Below are 19,685 nucleotides of genomic sequence, written 5' to 3' on the forward strand. Positions count from 1 at the left end.
CTAAAAGTAGAGGCTTCCTTAACACAATAAAAATCTCTCTCTCAAATCCAACATATTACAAAATGGTAAAACCCCAGGGTGGTCCTATCAAAATTAGGGACTGAACGAGAATGTTCTGCATAGCCATATTCATTTAACAATGGTCTATAAGTTCTGGAGTATATAATTATTAAAAAAGGAGTATAATTGTAATGTATAAGATTTTAAAGGCATGTAAAGACATTATACTTTATAGATGATATGATTTTTTACTGTGAAAAACCAAGCATTTAATTTGGTCAAGGTAATGCTCAGGTCTGAGTATGAGCTTGATCAAGTGAGAGGAGGGTAATGTGGACAGTGGAAATGCATTTTACTTGTTGAAGAAACTCTCTAAGGAGGTGTTCACTCAGGACTAATGCTGGAATCCTGGGCTGTGAACATTCCTCCTGCAGCGCTCCCCTCCCTGGGACAGGAGTTAAATACAGCCATCCGCCTCACACCTTCCTCCTGTCATGAAAGGCAGACACAGTGTGTACGTTAGAGCAGCACCTCATATTCTTTAATGTCCCCCAACAACCCTCCAAATCAGATTTTGCAAAGGAAAGAGCTAAGACTCAAGGAGGCCATATCTCAAGGAGTTTGCCCACAGTTAAAAGGCTGGTAGATGACCCAGCCCTCAGCCCCGCTCCAGGCCTGGCAACCACATCTCTGTAGCAGGGACTAGCCTTCAAGAGAGAGTCCTACACATGGCCCCACCAGACCATGGCTCTCAGATGGGTGCCCTGCAAGAGTGTGTCCCTCTCAAATCAGAGCCCCCCTAACCCTGCTAATGCTCAAAGGGAAACAAGGCTTGTGCTGGGGGTGGTCACCTCGGGTATGGAGGACAGTTGCTTACTATGACCGTCTCACACTCATGGGCAGGCAGGGAGGGAGGAAGATCTGGCTGTGCCAGTGGAGGTCTAATCTGGCCAAGAAGAGTGGCTCAGCCTTGGGTGGGCGAGGGTCACCCCAGTCTCAGAAGCTGCTTTAGACAGAGGGGAAAGACATACTGGCTGCAAGGAAGGTCGAGCTATTGCACTGGAAAGCCCTGGCTCTTCATTTTTCTTTTCTGTGTCCTTTCTCTGGACTGGCTACCTGAGGCTGCTTTGTAAAGGGAGCCAAGTCCCTGTTTATCTTGCTGTTGGCAGCCCCTTGAACATTGCCTCAAGCAAGTGGGGGAAGTCAGCATGGAGCCCTGCTGACCCCTCACTTTCTGTTGGGAATGCTGCTCAACAAGCTCTGAAGAGCAGTCAGGTCCTCTCTTCCTCCTGGAGACATCTCCCTGCTACAGTGGAGATGGACACCCTCATCAGCAGCTGCAAGCCAGTGTCTCCAACCAACCCAGGCCACAAGGTGTGAGCATACAGGGGCACCCACCAGAGAAGGCCAGCTTGCTGGGTCCAGGCGAGCCTGCTTTTGCCTTTTTGGAAGCTGCCTCAGGGCATTCCTGCTGCAGACTAGCTCCTCAGATTTACCATTATCTGGGGTTTCCAGGAGCCAAAGCCCTCTATAGCCCCCAAGCTGTGCAATGCCTTATCTTGTGGGAGTTCCTGCCTCCCCATTCCCTCCTGCCTCCACCAGCCTTGGAGATTTTGCTGACAACACAAATGGGCCTCAAAAGCAGCCTCTCTGAGCCTCTCTGTGGTCCACTGGCAAGTTTTTCCTGTGTCAAATTAAGGTACAAGGTAGGTGAGGTATGGATGGAAGGACCCAAATTTGAAAAGTCCAGGACTGGCAACCTGGATCCAGCTCTGGCTAGGCCACATCTACTTGTGGGACTAAGTGCTGGTCACTCTGTGGAGTTCAGTTTCCTCACCTGGTGGAAATGGTGGATTGGACTAACAAGTCCCAAACTGAATTCCTCAGAATCCCAGAATCCCATGAGGTATTAATAGGTCTCCTTTGAAAAAGAGAATTCTGGTCCAGTAAGTTTTCTTATCCTCCACATGGGTCATTAGGTCCAAAGGCATTTCAAAGGCTCAGGGAAGTCCTGAAGTGAAAACAAAACTACACCAGTTTACCTTTGTTTAACCCTGTCTTTCTCAAAAGTGATAGACTACAGAAGCCATTTCCCTCAGAATAGCAATAAGCATCCTATGGCGTACACTATAGGACAACATGGTCCAGACAACTTCTCATAGTCCCTCCTGCTGGGATAGACTAGGCCTCTCCCCAGGCAAGGAGGAGCAGGCAGCTGCTGTACAGCAAATTCCAAGATCCCATAGAAGGGGTCAGACTGCAAGCAAAAAAGGCTATCTCAAGGGCAAGTGGTGGCCCATTCCAGCTTTATTTCTTTTTAGAAAGTTAGCGCTATGAGGAGTCAAGAGACCAAAAAAAGGGGGGACTTCTAACAAATCTCAATTTCCACTCTGATTCTTTGTCTATTTGATTATGTCAATTCACCTTAAAACTAATAGCTTCAGTTTGCCCATCTGTGAAAAGGAAGAACTAGAGAGACTTGGTTGGCAATCACTCAACATTAGCCCTCAGAAGTTTCCCAGTCTGGGGTCTCCATATGCCTAAAAGCTATTTCCAATATTTAAAGAAGTCTAATGGAAATTATACATTTACTATGAGAAGTGTTTTTGCTTTTGACTGGTATATCAATTCAATAGGACAACACAGGTTGTCATGGGGACAAGGATTATTATGCAATAAATATGGTTGGTTTGTTGTACAAAATCTTTACAAACTTGGGGTCCTTGGAAGTAATAAAAAGATCAACTGGTAATGGAAAGGTAAGTAGCCACTGTCTCAAGTGGTTGGGTTCAAAACCAGTTTAAAAGTACGATGGTGGAGAGCAAAAGAGTGGAGGGATCTGGGGGAGGTTAGGGTGCTCCAAGGGAAGATGCTGCTCCAAGAGCCACAGGGTTGTGTGCAGAAGTGTGTGTTTAATGGTGAAGCGGCTGTGACACAGTGGCCCTCTTCTGCGCATAGCTGGCTGAGACAGGGTATGGAGCGCCACCTTTACTGAACTGAGAGCAGAGACCTCAGAGTCCCCTTGACGCCAGGTACCAGGCCAAAGTGGATTCTATGCTCCTTCTTAGAAAGCCTTCAAGAGTGCCAATGTCTGAGGGCTGTCAAGCACTTGAAAGCTCTGATTTTATATGCACAAAGTCCTGCCCCATTGGGCCCATTACTGTATCTTCATAAGCAGCCATGTCTGGAAAGGTACTCTGTGGTTCATGGCTGTTTCCCCTCTAAGATGCTGTTTACCCAGAATCATCTCTCTAGTTTTCTATTCCCTTTTCTCCCTTTGGGGTCTCCCTTAATGTCCAGCTCCATTTTGCAGCAGCCTTGGGCACTGGGCCCAGGAGAGTAGTGGTAACAATCATGGTTGGTAGATCCCTCAAAAAGGGGTTAGCTTTTTCTAATTCTTTAGTATGGAGCATCTAAGACAAAAAAAATTTTTCTCTTGCTAATATTGATATTGCTAATAATATCTCTAAGAGTTGGGCTATTTCTGTAAAGACTTAGAAGAAAAGAGAACTTAAGTGAATTCTATCTGCCCCAGGACCTAAACCAGGCTGCTGGCATTACCTAGCTGGCTAAAGCCGAAAAGGACTTTTCTCTAGGGTTTTGAGAACAAAAGCATTTCATTGTGTTTTTTTAAATTATGTCAAATGACCTGATAAACTCATAATTTGGGGTAGAGGGGTCAGCCATTAATTAAAATATAAGGGAAAACATGAAAGACTTTGAAACGGATCAAAAAGATTATTGGGTGCACTGACTAGTGCATCCTTGCAGATTATGAGTATTTTACAATTGTATTAGTTGTAGAGAAATTGAGAGTAACGTAAATGATTTTTGTCCATAGAATTGCCAGTTATATTTGGTAGAATTGCCCCATGAATACTGGCCAGTTTTGTTGATTTTGCATTCATTTGTAAATTTTTCTCAGCATTCCAGATGTCTACATATATATGTGTGCATGCATTTTAAATTCTTTTGAATAGACTGTAACATTTTACTGATTCTCTCCTTAATGACAAAGAAAACCTCTGACATTTTATACCTACATGAGAGGCATGATTCTTCTTTAAGAAATTATTTTTTGATGGGTCCACAAAGAAAGGACATAGCAAGAAGGCAGCTATCTGCAAGCCAAAGAGAGGCTGCAATTCTTGGGAACACACAAAGTCAGTGTGCTGGCCACCTCTTGCTCACTTGACCCAGTCAATATGTCATTGATGTAATGGATCAGTTATGTTCTGTGAATATCCAGCCTGTCCAGATTTCTTTGGAGCAAAACTGTTAACGTGTATTGTCATTTCCATGGGAATGTGAATTGTTTCTGATCCTATTCTGATTGGAAGAGAAAAGAATGCCTTTACCCAAATCAATGGCTAAATACTATATACTTGAGATTGTATCGATCTGGTCTAATGAAAATACCTCATTTGGCATTGTGCCTGAGAATGTGGTTACACTTGATTGAGCTTGTGATGGTCTGCAATGACCCTTCCTAATCCACCCAGTTTCTTCAGGGACCAGATTGGTCAAACAAACAAGGATGGAGAGGAAGAGAAGGATAGAACGTGGTAATAATCTCTATTCCCCCTCTCCCAATTTATGCGTAGGGAGAGGGTTAATTTGAGAGACTTCTACTTGGCCTTTCCCAATATAGCTCTTATTTTGCAGACCAAGGATACAGTATTGGGGTTAGGCCAACTGCCAAATAGGTCATCTCGATTATATATGAGGACTGGGTAATTGATCAATGGGTGCATGGATGCTGTGGATCTCTGTAAACTAGACATTGGTCAGGACTACATTTATTATCTGGCTTCTATAGGACCCAAATCAAACACAGGTGCCAAGATGACTAAGGCCTTTGGGCACCAATGACAACACAAGCCCTATGTGTAAGTCTTCAAAATGTCTTGGTATTCCCTTTTCCCTAGTGCACAGTTAACCTGAGTAAATAGCTCTACCTGTGGGGAAGACATAGGGGAATCATTACTGTGTGTACTTGCTGTGATATTGCAGTGTTTTCCCTCCTACAGAACTAGTCATCTCTTTTGTCAGTAGTTTTGGATCTGAAAACTGGCTCGGCTTCAGAAATTGGGCCAGGGATTGTGATTTTTATTGGGACAACTGCTTTTGGCCTCCTGGTTGTCCATCTTTTTTTCCTCTATTAGTATAAGCCTAGAGGTACAAGTTGGGTAACTGCCATCACTTTTCCCATGTTTTAGGAGCCATGCTAGTAACAAGTTTGCTCTGACTCCTAGAATTCTTATTAGGCAGTTAAATTCTGTATCTTTGGGGGTACTTCCAAGTCAAAAATTATTCTGTACTTAACCTTATATTCTGGTCCATTTCTTCAAGCACCCTCAAGGATCTCTTCCAGCTCCTATGAGTACTTGCTAACTGTATCTTGTGGTTCCTTTGGTGTACAGTACCTATCCTCCTTTAGCAGGCCCAGCATGCCCCCCGGACCCCGAGTCATAGAGAATCCTGAGGGGTGCATGTCTTGCACGAGAGATTTCTTTCATGTCTCCTATCATGGATAATGGAATAGGGATGGGGAGGCAAAATCTTTGGGGAAGGGATCCAACCAGATGTTGTATCTGATGTGTCAGGTTTCCCTAATCAGAGCCCTGACCTTATGTAACAGATTTGCCTTAGTTGGGTGTTTAACTATCTTTGAAGTTTTGCTATTCTATTAAGTCTTGGGTTTGGTCCTCACTTTCTCTTCCTTCCCACTGTAGGAGATGAGAGCTTCTTTGCATGCAACCAAAAGAGGCCCTATGATTCCATATTTGGCTTTTAATTGCCTGGTACTTGCCCTCAGCTGTTCATTATCCTTCTATAGGTATCAATGGCACTTAGCAATAATCAACCAATCCCATTGCTCTATAGCTATTGTCTCTTTACATCTCAAATGCTTATTACATTGCAAGCGCATGTCTTTTGCCAGTATACCATCCCAATTCACCATCAGTGAAGATTTTAACAACTGGAAGGGAAGGAAGGTGGCTGGCGCAAGGTAGAGGATTCTTATGAAAAGCAGTCAAGTAGGGATTGTACAGTTAGCTGGTCTAGTTCTTTGTCTTTTCATCTACAAATCAAGATGACTTGTTAACTCACATATCTGAGATGCTGTATGTCTGGAAAATGTAAAATACTATAAGCATACAAATGTTGAGCATGTATTATTCTTATTATCAGATTATAGGAAGGTATATTGAATATCTAGTGATTCATATATACTCACGACTTATCTTGAATTTGATCTGGAAACTCCACATAATCATATTCTGGTTTAGCCTACACAAAAATATAGTAAGAATAGAGTTTGTGGTATTAAAATGAAAAGGCTTTTATGCTTTAGTCAATAAAATTTTTCTCTTTGCATTTTGAGCATATTCACCTTAGGGTCAGTTAATTTTATAATTTTTCCTAGACAGATATAAGGAGTGATAACTAATCTGGGTATTTTACAGAAAGTTCTATGTTCCCACACAGGGCATGGATATGTACTGATACCAAGTGTCCAACTCTCTAAATCAACTAAACATGCTATTTCACCTAATACTTGAGAATCTTAGTGTGAGTAAAAACAAAAAACAAAAAACGATCTGTTTCTTCAGTCTCATTGCTTTAGAGTCACACTTCATATATCAACCTAAAGAAAAAAAGCCATTTAAGATTATTTTTTAATTTAGTGAAAGTATTAAAAATGGTTTTCACCCTTGAAGTCTGTTTGCCCTAAACCCTTATACAAATTAGTCCCAAGAGGAACCATGTTCAGGAATCCAAGAAACCCAGAGAAAAACACAATCACACAAAGGACAAAGGAGTCAAGAAACTGTTGGAAAACAGAGAGAGCTTGTAATAATGAAAAAAGGACAGAATTTTGTAACCAATCACTTATTTTCTTTTAAAAACACATAACCACATTAACTTTTTGCTTTATACAACCATCTAGAAACTATAAAACAGTACCACTTGTGCATTTAACCTACTTATCAAGAAGAGAACTCCACACTTCTTAAGAATTCTACCCATATAAGAAGGAAAAAGGAGACAGATAATAGCATAGTCACAGATACAACATGAGTCCAAGCAAGCATCAATTCTTTGACATCATCTTTTCCATTTACCAGAGTGGAGGGAGTAAGAAAGCAAGGGGAACAAAAAAAGGAAAGAAGCACCCACAGAAGACTAATCAATCACAGTTACTTTTGACAACTATAGCTCAGTTTCATAGAATAGTATCATTTGACCAACACAATGTGATAAGGGGGTGAAGGAAACATGAGTAGAGGGAGAGGGTTTGAAAAAAACAGATACATTTTACACCCTATTTCCCTCCTAAATACTCTTCAGATACAAGCTTCTGTGCTAATGTGGAAAACAGCAAGAAATTAATCTTCACAATGTGACAAAGTTTACAGTTCTGCTGTTTGTGCAAATATGAGCGGCTCACAAATTTATAGTTCAAAAGAATAACAATGTCATGATCAACTACTCTTTTGAGATTCCCCAATCTTTCTGTCTATTCCCACCATGCTGGTGTTGCTAATATGAAAGTCAGGGAAGTCAGGGTGGGGACTTCGGAGATCATGATGAAGGGGTAGTGAGATGGAATCCTTGCTCTTTCTTAGAAGTCCACATCTTTCTAGTAGTACATCTTCCCTCTGATTGGTGGGGGTACAGAGGAAGGGGCATAGGAAGAACTAAAGTAATATGGTGGACGTTTGGTCAAGTAACTGGTCTGAAGGTATATGAGACTGTGTAATTAGCAGACATATTGAATCCAAGGCAAACAATTGGTTGTTTGATTGTCCTCCTTAGCTTGATGGCATCATAAAAAAACTGAAAGTGGCTTTGATTTAATAATAAAATGAACCAAAGATCTGCTACAAGAAAACATACCTTAGATGAAAATCAGTATAATGATTCTCTTCACTTCGGGGGAAATTCTCGTCTCATCCCTCTCACTTCCTCTTCCACCGTAAGCAAGCAAATACATTCTGAAGTTGTTTTTAAGGGTCAACTCCATATCAGAGTTTTGCCAGTTCATACAAAAAAGGCATTATGAGCCATATCAACCAGCAGGCTCCTTTCCCTTCCCAGGCAAATGTCTCACACCACTTCACCTAACCTCTTCCAAATCTAATGAGATGCTTTTACTTTTTCATGTTTGGTGAGTGGAGTGTAGTTTAATGCTGGTTAAATTATGGGGTTTTAGCACTGACTAGCACAAATTTCTTATGTTCCAATATAACCACTCCATCCTATATTACCACTGTGCTCTGACGTTGTACAGACTGAAATTCAATGCAGAAAGTTAGCTTTTTAAGATTTACTATCAAGACTGATACCTCAAATGCAGAAATATGTTTAAGTAATTTATAAAATTCACTTTAATTCTCCTTGCTTTAGCTAATCATCACAAGGAAGAAATAAAATTTAGATGCATCATAAAAGGAAATAAACTAAACTGATAAATTCAATTTATTCTTTTTTATCTATTTTTCCCCAAAGTTCTACTACAAGTTTTGTTGTCTTAACCCAGTGACTACATATCTTATCTGTAATGATATTGGCTTTTTTCTTTTTAAGTTAGGTTTGAGAAAAGTTTGGAGATTTTTTGTTTGAGAAAGCCATAGAGTCAACTTGATTATTTTCAAATCTGAGAAGCTATCTAAATTAAAATATTTCTGTAACAGTTAGGTGGAGAGCCAGAGGAGAGAAATGGCAATTAGGGAAATTTTTTTATAAACTATATAAATGTCTAACCAATGTACTGTATACTTGAAACTAATAAATTTTTTTAAAAATTAAAAATTTAAGTTATATAGCAATAAGTACTTATTTTTTGAGGCAAACTTTGTGCAAAGTATTAAAGAAAATAATAATAACCTGAAATTACCAAATATAAAGTGCAATCACTTCAGAGAATTGTTTTTGAATAAAATAATGCCATGGATAGGGTTATTTTCTAAATTATTTTCTTTAGACTAAGAAATTTTTTCAGTCATTACGTTCAAAATTTCATTTGGGCATAAAGAACTATTGCCTGAATAATGCAAAGTAATAGAGAAAAATGACAGAAAAATAAAGGCAGGTCTCTACCAGCAACGTAACTACCGAAAGGAGAGACAGCAAGACACCTCCATGCCACTGAGCTCACATACTTTCCTAACTGCCCTGCTTCTGCTGCCAAGGTCCAACATCCTCTTGCTCTTCTCTGCTATTTCCGCAATTATTTCTCTTCAGCTAAATATCTGTTAATCTGATGCCTGTACAACTCAGTAATAGATTACTTTCTTCTATTCTTAATTTACATTAGTTTACCTGTTAAGGATGAACTGCTTTCTCTAGTTATCATGAATGTACTTCAGTCAAACCATGGTAAGTTTTATGTCTAGTAAATTTCAGTTAAATTCTTAGAACTCTCATGTTGAGAATACTGGGAAGTCATGAATCCTAGGGGCCGAGTCTCATTTTCCTTCTTTAAGGGTCCATATAGGTTATTGCTGAGGTGACTGGCATTCTCATCTCACATCGCTTCTGAATCTGAAGTTAAGCAGCTTTCTTAAGGAGAAAAATGGTTGATGCTGGAAAAGAAAGTTGCACATGGGGTTTCAACTTCTTTCCAATCTTAAAAATAACCATTATAACCTAATTAATAACTCAATCTTTTATTATGTCTTTCTGTATATGAAATCACCAATTATTCCATTTTAACAGTATAGGCAGCCTTAAATATAAGCACATATTTGTGTATAGAAAATAAGCCACTTTTGTCTTCTAGCTTTTCTACACACATCAATGTTTTCTATACTATCTTTTATAAAATGAAGAATGTATTTTATTTATACTTCTTTTACATTTCTTTGGGAAGTATTTTAATTGATATAATAAATTGTGTGATTCTCAAATAAAACTATAACTTCTAAACCTAAAATGAGATGACGTTTTACCTTTGGTGAGATTGCTGCTCCTTTCAAATGGCTTTGGGACATTCATTTCCTAAGAGTTCTATTGCGAGTTTCAATGCACAGGAGTCTCCAATAAAATTTTAGGTAGGACATAGTATTCGCAACTGCTAAGACATATAAAATTTAGGAGAGAAAAATGCACATTGCCTTTTTTGGAGAAAAAAATTTAAATGTATATTCTGTCTCCAAAACTGTTTCCTCTTGATGAGGAAAAGTCCTCTTTTCTTTACAGCTTTAGGAGGAACATAAAGCTGTGCATATGTTTAAATACACATTTAAGCATCTGTCATGGTAAGCTGAAAGTTACATAAACCTTATCATCCTTGAATAGACTACGCTAATAGGACAAACATGTCAGAAAAGGAATACATTCTAATATTGTATTATCTATGAAAAAATAATACTGATTAGGGTCTAGGATCATAACAGTTGAAGGAAGACCAAATCGGCCACAGGACACACTGAAGTAAAAATACTGGGGAATTCAAATACCAGAAGTCAACTGTAAGATTTTATGTGTGTTATTATATCAGTTTACTAATAGAGAATGAAGTTGATAATCCAAATTACTCTGGATATACATTAGTACCAACAATTTTATTTGAACAAGAAATGACTGGTCCGCTGGACTTATATCTATAACTCAGTAATAATTACTATTTCTTGACGGACCAATGATATTTCCCCCATAGTTTTAAAATACAAAAATAACAGTTAGAAAAAAAACCCAAGTATAAATAATGCAACCTTTAATCTATCAAGGGGCACTAAATTGTTACCACTGATTATTATAAATGACTCAATTTACTTAAACTAAAAAAACAAAAACAAAAACCAGTAATTAAGCTTTTCGTCTTCGGTTTTGGGACAAAGAACATACGTGGCAAGACATACAAAAAAGCAATAAAAGCCACAAAGTCATATGATTTTTCAGGAAAAAAAAAATCTTGGAAATGGAACACATTTTGGAAGCTTTCAGAATAAAGATGGAAGAAACTCCTTTAAAAAAGAAACTATTTGTCAGTTAATTGATAGACTTTTGGTAGTAAGAGTAACTTTAATATAATCTCCTGGAATTATACCAGGGATGAGTAAAGACTTGTGGTGCATGGGAGAAAAGCTGATGACAAAAGGAGTATGTTAAGGGGCAGTAACTGTATGTTTTTAAGAGTAAGTAAGTGATAATAGCTGCCCTTCTACTCATTTGTTCCTTTGTCTAAAATCAAGCTGAAAATGACAGCAATAATTTTATTGCACAAATCTACTAAGGTTGCCTTTGGAACCTTCGTCTGCATCTGGGGAGAAGGGAGGATTAAAACATATTTTACTTTTTCTTAATATTTAAGTTTGTTAGATAATGAAATGTTAAATTTAATGCCAACCACATTCAAGAAAGTACAATCCCTTATGGTCTGTGGGCTTATCTGGATTTGTTAGCAACATAGGAAAGAAATCAAAGATGTGAAAACGGGCACTATATACAGACTATGATATATCTTAAAAATATACTTTTTATGTATGACCAAGCTTAGACGCCAAAAATTTTAAAAGCAGGTTTTCTATCATAGGAGGGCATGAAACCCAATGTTCATCCTTTAGAACTCCTGGGAGAAATGGCAGCCAAGGTCTGTTTTATCAGTGTAATGTGAAAGAGGAAAGATAATTTGTTCTTTGCTCCCAAAAATATGGTTTCCCCAAGACAAACTTAATTTGATCAAATTCTGGCTAATGTAATTGAGCCCAGAAGAAAATCTATCCAATGAGGGTGTAGAGAGTCTCTCAATAGCTTTGTCTTCTAATTCAGAGTTAGTGAAGGTTATACTATTCAATTACCCTACATGCTGAAGCTTAATAAGGCATAACTTTAGTTGTATGGTTGGAGTATGGGCAAATGTATGCCACATCTGTCCCTTAAAAAAAGGGTATCAGACTTCTTAAATAAATTTCAACCAGTTGTGTGAAAGTGTGTGGATGCTTTGTTATGAAAGACATGCTCAGAATTCTAAAGCAGCAGCAACTTAAAAAATCAGCAATGAAACTTTGGCTTCAAATTAAAGAGGAAAGAAAAAGTCAGACTGGTGCAAGTTGTCTCATGCAAGAGGTACTGCGGCCGAAACCCTCATAAATGCTGTCCAATATTAGTTTCCCCTGTCTTCTTTCACTGTTATCACCTTCATTGCACAGGAGTTATATCATTCTTTTATGGTTAAGTTTCATAAATAATGAGAAAACTATATGTAACAAATACATCATATTTCCCACCCACCCAGCAACCCTCCCCAAAATAAGAAAAGTTACATCAAATTAAAAAGTAGCTTCGTGAATGAAGGTACTGCTCAAAGTTGCACTTTCCCTGCAAGTGCGGCCAGTCCTTTTGCGCTGGGTATGAAGGAAAGGAATAAATTCTCCACATAAACTGACAAAAAATTTAAAAACCAATGTCCGGTTTCAACCAGTCAAAACCGGGCCAAGCGGAAGCCAAAGTATCTCAGTACCATCCCATCAGAGGGTCCTTACAATGCCTGCTCTTCATCCTGATAGGTATCTGTGTCCTTGTGATTGTAAACAATCCATAAGATACTATGTTTTTGTTCCTTAAAATGTCCTCTGATTGGCAAAATGAAGTAAATATTTGTTTTAAAAATAGAAAATGAAAATTAAACCAGAGTAAAAGAAAAGAAACACAGTGAGCTTGTTTGGAGTCCATAGGATCCGATCTGGAAGAGCTCGGAAAATGTATTATGTGTCTTCTCCTGTTTTCGGCTGGAAAGATACTAGAGGTTGCGTTGGTCGAGGAAAGAATTGTAGAGTAGGAAAACCAAGGACGTTAATCTAGACTTCAGAGGATTCAAGTGTTAGCTTCATCATCTGTGTCTTCTATCAATACCTTAGTGTCACGAGTCTTGGATCTAGTGGTAATAAGAGGGAAAAAAGCACTTAGTCCATTACTAAAATACAAACACATCCACAATATCAGGTCCGTTTCCAATTTTACCACCATTAAAAATACATCCTAAACAGGTACTATATACTGTACCAGATGAACTATTCCTGGAGTTTCATATTCAATTTCAGATATTATTGGAAAAACACTAAGGAACTAGATTGCAACCAGAGGAAGGTAACAAGAACGACGGCAGGTCATATGCAACAGAAAGAGTATTCTGGAATAAGAAGATCTGAGTTTGAGTACTGACTCTGATTTCATGATGTATAGCTTTACCCTCTCTGAATGCCAATTTTCACCTCTGTAAAGCGGGAGTGATAATTTATATTTCACATAGTGCTACTCTCACCTCATGGAGATAATGTGACTACCGAGTGAGAAAATGGATGTAAAAAGCATCAGCAAAGCATTAAATACAAAAAGTTATGATGAGAATGATAGAAATAATACCATCTGAGCTTTACATGAAAAAGCAGGAGTTAGCCTGCAGAAAGTAAAACCTAAGGAGAGGCATGACAGATGTCTTTAAACAGTTGACAAAGTATGATGTAGAAGAGGAAGGAGACTAAGTTTATATTAGAAAGCCCAACTAAGATCAAATGATTGAAGTTATAGCGAAACATATTTCAGCCCCCCATAAGCTATCTACCACTATAACCATCCAACAACAAAATCAGGTGCCTCATATAGTTATAAACTTCTTTACCACTGATCATTGTCATTCAGCATAAGATGACCATCTATTACGCATGCTGTAGAAGAAATTTCTGCACTGGATGAAAATGGGGTTAGATAGTTAAAATATTCTGCAACTCCTGACCCACATGAGGTGGAAGTGGTACTTGGTGAAGTAGGTACTATTATTCTTGACACAGGTGGAAACAAACAAAAAAAGTTAAGGATGTATTAAAGGTTGCATGAGTCACAAAGTTAGTACTCAGATTCAGCTCTTATTTATACTCTCTCTTTGCACAGAACCTGCTCCATTGTTCTAAACATCTTCATCTAGTTGCAACCTAGTATCCCAGTGTTTTTCCACTGAATACCTGAAATTGAACATTACCTTGCCAAAGAGCTTCCTTGTTTCTTAAGTAGAAATAGTGTATGTTTAGATTGCCCTCTGCTGGTAACTAACAAGGATTAGATTGTCAAATTCAGGAGCTCAACGAAACAACTGCCGACAGTACTTTTTCCAGACCTTTGTGGCACTTATCTTGCTGACCCTACCAGCTCCCAAACCCCCTCTTCCTGCTTCTTCAAAACTCTTGCTTCTTTGATATAATAGTATCATACTTTGTTTTGAAGTTCTTCCTACTGACCTCCCTGACCATTCCTTTTCTGTCCCTTTCATTTATTGTTTTTTCTCTTGCCTGTTTGTTCTCTAAGACTCAGTTCCTTACTCTCTTCTTTTCTCTACCTTCTTTTCTTCAGAGAACTTCCAAATTCTATCTAAAATGTGGGCAATTTCTATTCTGCTCCCCTATAAGTTACCATTACTATGTTCTTCTATTTTTACCTCCTTTAAAACATCTCCTTACATTCTTTTTAGTCCTATTGTAAGCATCCTAATCCAAGTCCTCAATTTCCCATACTTAAAAATACTGCAAAAATATAAAAAGTGAAAGTACTGCAATACCATTAAAACTTACAAATATACTTTCATAATATCATTCTTCTATGAAAAAATCCTGTGACTCCTTTCTGCCTACAAGATCAAGCTTGCACTTTTCAGTCTTTTAGTCGTACTTCATCTGTTCAGCTAAATCTTCTTACTATAATTCTGCTGCTCATTTCCACCCTTCTGTTTTTACTTGTGCCTCTAGCCTATTAAAACACTCCCTTATCCTTTAGAAAACCGCTCATGCTCAACTTTAAGTCCTCTCCTTCATTCCAATACACTGTGATATCTACTATCTCTAAATTTCAAAAGCAGTCACAATATATCCTATATTTATTGTTATTTTTAGGAACATACAAAGTCAATGACTGATAAAAATATTATTGTAGGTATTCAGTAAGAAAATAAAAACAGCTTATATTGATTGAACTCTTTCTTAAGGGAACTGGTCTAAATCCCATGTCACAACAAATTTAAGTGGATTCACTTAACCACCCTATGAGCAGGGACCATGTTAATCTCAATTTACAGATGAGGGCTAATATAGAGAAATTAAGTATCTGGCCGAGGTTACACAGATGGCAAGTGACAGAACCAGGATTCTTACAGTCTATAACTTGAAAATTATAACATACTAAAGAGTCAAAAGAAATTATTCTCCAACAATTTTTCCCCAGTGTACTTTTAATGACACATTAGTGGGCATTAATTAATGTATTAATATTACTTTACCTTATGTGCTCATTAAGACATTCTGTAGGTTGGATCATATGAAATTATTGTTATTGATTTTTTTGTAGGTGAAAATTGGCTGAATGCCCACAATTTCATTTGGTTCAATCTGGCAGGCTCTTAGCTTAAATGCTATCCAGCACTAAAACCTGAAGGCAATTCATCTCACAGAAGTGGAAGCTATACATACTGAGAAGCAAGGCGAGGCCGGCGCAGGGATATGCTCTGGCTGTACTTCCATGACCGGTTCTTCTGGCGATTTCGTACTCCATCATCCTGGTCCATCATCTGCTCTAGAAGTGTCTGATCGTCTGCGTTCAGAGGGGCCACAGAGATGTCCCGCACAGCACGGAATTCACCACAGTTATTCAGATGTTCATTCTCCAAGCGGAAGAAGTTCCACACAAATCGCCTTAGAAAAACGGAGTAGGCAAATCACTTATAAAATGTGAACATACTACTATAACCTGTAAACTTTCCAGTAAAACAAGTTTCCACACATAGAAACAAAAACGAGGAATTAAGGGCTAGAATATTAAAATAAAATTGGAAAAGGTGTGGTGAGGGGGGGAAATGAGAATGAAGTGGGCAAAAAAAGGAAGGGACTCACAGAAGGCAGTTTCAAAATATTCACTATTTCACTTAATTGAACACATATTTATTAAGTGCCTACAATATGACAGGAAAAGACACTGAACAACACAAAGCCTGTGCACTTATGGGGTGTGATTTCTAGTGGCAGAAGCAAATAATAAATAATCAGCTAAGGGTAAGTGCATCAAAGAAAATAAAGCAGGGCAAGGGGATAGAGCATGCTTCTCTAAAGAGATGGAATCTAGCAGAAACCTGAATGATGCAAGGAAGCATGTCGTGTAAAATCCTGAAAAGTGTCCTAGGCAGAACAAATAGCAGGTATAAAGCATCCACGTTGGAAGGGCCTTTGCTATGTTGAAACAACAGCAAGGCCAGTGGGGCTGGAGTGGAATAGGGAGGTTAAAATGGTTAAAATGGCAGATGAAGATGACGAGGTAGAAAAGGACATGACTCACAGAGGGCCTGCTGTGCCACAGTAAAGAGTTTAGATTTTAAGTGTAATGGGAAACAAGAAGGGTTCTGAGTAGGAGAATGCTGTGATTTGTTTTTAAAAAGATCATTCTACCTGCTGCACTAGGAGCCTAGAACAACTGAAGGAAGACCAATTAGAAGCTGTTGCAGTAGTCCAGGAAAGAGGTGATGAGAAGCAGACAGATTAGGGATTTATTTATGAAGATGGAGCTGACAGGACTTACTGGGATGTGAGTGTCTCGGTTTTTGGGTCTCAGTGAATGGTGACGCCATTTACTAGAGCTCTGGGTTGCTCCTATTGGGCTAGAGCCATTAGATAGCCCAGACAAAAATTCGGTAGTTAGATGGACATGTCTGCAGTTCATGGGAGTCTAAGGCTGGAGAGAGCAAAAGGACAGTATTTCGAGTCATGAGCTTAGAAATAATACAAGTGAAGGAGAAATAAGGGCAGAAGGTTAGATCCTGGAGCACTCCAACATTTATAATTTGGGAAGAGGAAGAACAGCTAAAGGAGTTGGGAAGGAATAGCCAGTGAATCAAGTGCAGAAAGTGCTTTGCAGAGAGTTAAAATAAGCACAGAGAACTGACCACTGGATTTAGCAAAATAAGAGAGCCATGTGCCCTAAGAGCATAGATTCTGGGAGGCTGTCTAGATTTGAATTGTGGCTCCACCACCTACTAGGTATAAAGATCTTGGATGAGTTACTTAACCTACTCTTCAGTATCACCAGTAAAATGGGACAGTAACAGTACTTATCTCAGAAGATTTTCTGACGATTCAATACGTTAATAAATATAAAGGGCTTACAACAGTGCCAGGTACATACTAGGCAATATATAAGTTTGCTATTATTACAGATTATTAACAAAAATGATTTAGAGTATTGGAGAAAAAGATGATTTGAATTAAAGAGAGAATGAAGGAAGAGAGCGTTGTAGACAGCAAGTACAGACATCTCTTGGAAGAGTTTTGAAAAATGAGCAATATTTGGAGGAAGAAAGTAGATTCAAAGGGGATTTTTTGATTTTGTTTTAAACAGGTGATAGATTTTTTGGATTACAAAAAATCTGATAATAATAATAATCTGATTGTATTATTAAGCAAGTAATTTTTAAAAAAGAAATAACCAAGAAAAGAAAACTTTTTTTAACTAGAATTTTTTTTTTTTTTAATGAATCAGCATAAGTGAAAGAGAAAGAAGTGGGTGGGGGACATCTTGGTAGTAATGGAGAGTTTCAGGTCCTAGACCTAGACAGTTGGGAAAGTTTAGAAGGGTCGACAAAACGTTTGCAGAGAGCACCAACAGCAACAAATATATTGTTTCCAGATTCAATCTTTATCTTTCAGGTTTATCTGTATGTTTCTAGGTTCTATCTTATTTTATTAGGCCATCCTGATAAATGTGCCCATCCTGACTCAAAGGAATGCTATCCGCCTGATTTGAAAGTATCTTTCACCTTCATTTGTGTAATTACCACTCAGAAATAAGAAATATAACATTTACATTTCTTATGGCCCCTTCCCATGTTATCTTCAAGAGAGTTTATTTTTTATTTTTTTGAAATTTTAGTAAACTTTTAATTTCAGAATGTTTTTTAATTTATAGAAAAGCTACAATGACAGTCCATAAATCAGGTATACCCCTATTCAAGTTTCTCCTGTTGTTAACATCTTACATTACCATGGTACATTTGTGACAATTGCACCAATGTTGGTACATTACTGTGAACTAAACTCCAAACTTTATTTGGATTTCACTTTTTTTTTCCTACTCATATCCCTTCTGAGAAAGAGAGTTTATTGATTTACCTTTCATATTTAACTCTGTAATCCACCCTGAATTGATTTTGCATACAGTATGCCATAGGAGCTGAGATTCATTTTTCCCCATATGGATCTAGTTGTCGATATCATTATTAAAAGACCTCTCTTTCTCCATTGTTATTTAGCCACCTTTGTCATAAATTGGGTTGTGTTGTGTCAATGCATGTGTTGATCTGTTTCTGGACTCCCTATTCTTTTCCAGTGGATCATTTGTCTATTCTTTCGCCAACACCAGACACTGTCTTATTTATTACAGCTACATAATAAGTCTTACTATTTGAGAGTATAACTTTAACTTTGCTTTTTTCAGAATGGTCTTGACTATTCTTGATCCTGTTCCCATGGAAATTACAGAACTGGTTTGTCAATTTTCAAAGACATACATCTTTCATTAAATTTATTTCTAGTATTTAATATATAATGATGCTATTCAAAATGGTATGATTTAAAATTTTTTCATTTTCTAGTTGTTCGTAATTGTGTTTTAGAATAACATTAATTTATATTTTTATTGACCTTGTATTCAGGGACATAGCTACATTCATTTAAATAGCTTACTTGTAAATTCTTTTGAAATTTCTGCATATGCCATCATGTCATCAGTAAATCATCATGGTTTTCCCCCCCTTATTCTATTTATGTGGTAAGTTACACAGGCTTATTTTCCAATGTTAAATGATTTTTGAATATTAAATCTTACATTTCTAGAATGAACCTAACTTGGTTGTGATATATTATCCTTTCTATATATTGTTGGATGCATTAGCTAAGAGGATTTCTGCATCTCTGTAGAAAGTCATGCTGGCTACACAAAATGAACTGGGAAGTGTTCCTTTTATTGCCTCACATTCTAATATGCATATGATATTTTGTGTAAAATTGATACTATTTCCTCCTCACATATTTGGAAGAATTCACTGGGCCTGCAGATTTCTTTGTGGAAAGGATTTTAATATGGATTTAATTTCTTTAATAGATATAAGCCTATCTGATTTTCTATTTCTTAATTGGTTTTCATAAACTGTGCTTTTTGAGCACTTTGTCCATCTCATCGATATTTTTAAATTTATTGATTTAAATTTATAAAGTTACTCAGATTACTCTTTCAGATACCTGATATTTGTAATTTGTGCCTTCTTTCCTTTTTTGCTTGATTAGTCCTGTTTAGACATTTTATTGATTTTATTAGTCTTTTAAAAAAATGTTATGATAGTTTTTCTCTATTGAATGTTTGTTTTCTATTCCATTAATTTGTTTTTTATATTTCTTCCCTTCTACTTTCTTTAGGGTTTGATTTGCTGTTTTAAAAGTTTTCTAATTTCTTGAGCTGTATATTTTTCTAATATATGTTTAAGTCTATACATTACCCTCTTAGTGTGGTTTTAGCTGCATGCCACATTTTCAATTTCATTCAAGATGTTTACATTTTCCAGTGCAATTTCAACTTTGACCATGGGTTATTCAAACATGTACTGCTTAATTTCTAAACATCTGGGAATTTTCAGTTATCTTTTTGTGGTT

General features: G+C 37.5%; 2 protein-coding genes across 7 annotated transcripts in view; both read right to left on the reverse strand.

Annotated features, from left to right (window-relative positions):
- The window catches only part of KIAA1614 (KIAA1614 ortholog), a 42,418-nt gene extending 35,729 nt beyond the window's left edge, over positions 1-6,689 (reverse strand). For 2 of the 6 annotated variants that reach the window (XM_039881340.1, XM_039881346.1), the window contains exon 1: positions 1,838-6,689. In XM_039881340.1, coding sequence (XP_039737274.1) covers positions 1,838-1,903 — 66 coding nt within the window. In that variant the 5' untranslated portion in view covers positions 1,904-6,689. Of the gene's footprint in view, positions 1-356 lie in introns of all 6 variants that reach the window. The other 4 variants (XM_039881344.1, XM_039881339.1, XM_039881343.1 and 1 more) reach the window with 4 other exon arrangements.
- A 3,864-nt stretch (positions 6,690-10,553) lies between these two features.
- Positions 10,554-19,685, reverse strand: part of XPR1 (xenotropic and polytropic retrovirus receptor 1) — a 125,813-nt gene continuing 116,681 nt past the window's right edge. Inside the window, exons 14-15 of the mRNA XM_039881347.1 lie at positions 15,465-15,686; positions 10,554-12,886 (exon numbers count right to left, since the gene is read on the reverse strand). Of these exons, the coding sequence (XP_039737281.1) occupies positions 12,826-12,886; positions 15,465-15,686 (283 nt within the window). The 3' untranslated portion in view covers positions 10,554-12,825. The remainder of the gene's footprint in view (positions 12,887-15,464; positions 15,687-19,685) is intronic.

This window comes from Pteropus medius, unplaced genomic scaffold, assembly GCF_902729225.1.
Source record: "Pteropus medius unplaced genomic scaffold, Ma_sr-lr_union100, whole genome shotgun sequence".
In the NCBI taxonomy this organism is placed as follows: domain Eukaryota; kingdom Metazoa; phylum Chordata; class Mammalia; order Chiroptera; family Pteropodidae; genus Pteropus; species Pteropus medius.